The sequence below is a fragment of the Manacus vitellinus genome, unplaced genomic scaffold, assembly GCF_001715985.3.
Source record: "Manacus vitellinus isolate BGI_N305 unplaced genomic scaffold, ASM171598v3 scaffold_127_pilon, whole genome shotgun sequence".
Lineage (NCBI taxonomy): Eukaryota > Metazoa > Chordata > Aves > Passeriformes > Pipridae > Manacus > Manacus vitellinus.
This window is the reverse complement of record NW_021938935.1, coordinates 1,822-2,892: the sequence shown is the minus strand read 5'-3', so window position 1 is coordinate 2,892 and position 1,071 is coordinate 1,822. Positions and strand designations below refer to the sequence as shown.

The window sequence follows — 1,071 nt, the reverse complement described above, 5'->3', positions numbered from 1 at the left end:
CCCCGTGCCGAGCCGCTCCCGCGCCAGGGGGCACGGAAATGCCTCATCACCCTCCGGGCGCAGGGCGGCTCCCGGGCCCCCTCCCCTGGCCCATGATTCCATCATGGGTGTGAGCATCGGCCTCTCCCTCCCCGCCGGCATTGCCGACTCACGCGGAGGTTCCCAGTCCCTGCCCCGACGTGCCCTCGGTGGTGCCGGTACGTTGGGTGCCAAGTGGTGACAACGTCACTGCCTGGGATGTGGTGGGAATGTCCCCCTCGGGGATGTGGTGGGATGGGGGGGTGTGATGAAGAGGGGAATGTAGAGAGTGGGGACATGGGCATGTCTGTCCGGGGGATGTGGAGACCTCGGATGTGGTGGACAAATACAGACTTGGGACACTGAGAACTGGGATGGGGGGACATGGAAAATGGGGACGTGGTGGACACGTCCACCTGGGGGACATGGGACATGGGCAGAGGGACAAGGAGATTGGGGACATGGTGTGCAGAGGGACACAGAGACTTGCAAAGAGGGGGACAGGGAGACTTGGGACATGCTGGGTGTGTCAGCCCGGGGGTCATGGAAACATGGAGACAGGGACATGGTGTGCAGGGGGACACGGAGGCCTGGGAAAAAGTGGACATGGAGACTGGGAGCGGGGTGGGCACATCCCCCTGGGGGACAGGGAGACCTGGAACCCAGTGATCATGGGGACCTGGGGGACATGGAGGCTGAGGACAGGGTGAACACGGAGACCGAGGCCATGAAAGGGAAAGGGGCACAGTGGGCGTGTCTACCTGGGCGACAGTGAAACCCGGGATGGGGGGGACATGGAGACCTGGGCCATGCTGGGTGTGTGCACCCGCAGGGTGTGGGCGTCTGGGACATGGTGATCCCGGGGACTTGGGACATGGCAGGCGGGAGTGCACGGAGATGGGACAAGGGGGACGACCCCAGCACCACACCACCCCCGATGCCCGACGCCCCCCGTTCCCTTCCAGCTGAACTACCTGGGGCCCCCCTTCAATGAGCCCGACTTCAACCCCCCGCGCCTGGCGCGCGCCGAGCGGGTGCCCAGTGCCACGGTGG

The 1,071-nt window shown here is 65.5% G+C and overlaps 2 protein-coding genes across 2 annotated transcripts in view; both read left to right on the top strand.

Moving 5' to 3' along the window:
• The window catches only part of LOC115308147 (serine/threonine-protein phosphatase alpha-2 isoform-like), a 45,261-nt gene extending 45,041 nt beyond the window's left edge, over positions 1-220 (top strand). The window contains exon 7 of the mRNA XM_029965947.1: positions 64-220. Coding sequence (XP_029821807.1) covers positions 64-220 — 157 coding nt within the window. The remainder of the gene's footprint in view (positions 1-63) is intronic.
• A 223-nt stretch (positions 221-443) lies between these two features.
• CLCF1 (cardiotrophin like cytokine factor 1) overlaps positions 444-1,071 on the top strand; it is a 1,118-nt gene continuing 490 nt past the window's right edge. Inside the window, exons 1-2 of the mRNA XM_029965941.1 lie at positions 444-482; positions 984-1,071. Coding sequence (XP_029821801.1) covers positions 444-482; positions 984-1,071 — 127 coding nt within the window. The remainder of the gene's footprint in view (positions 483-983) is intronic.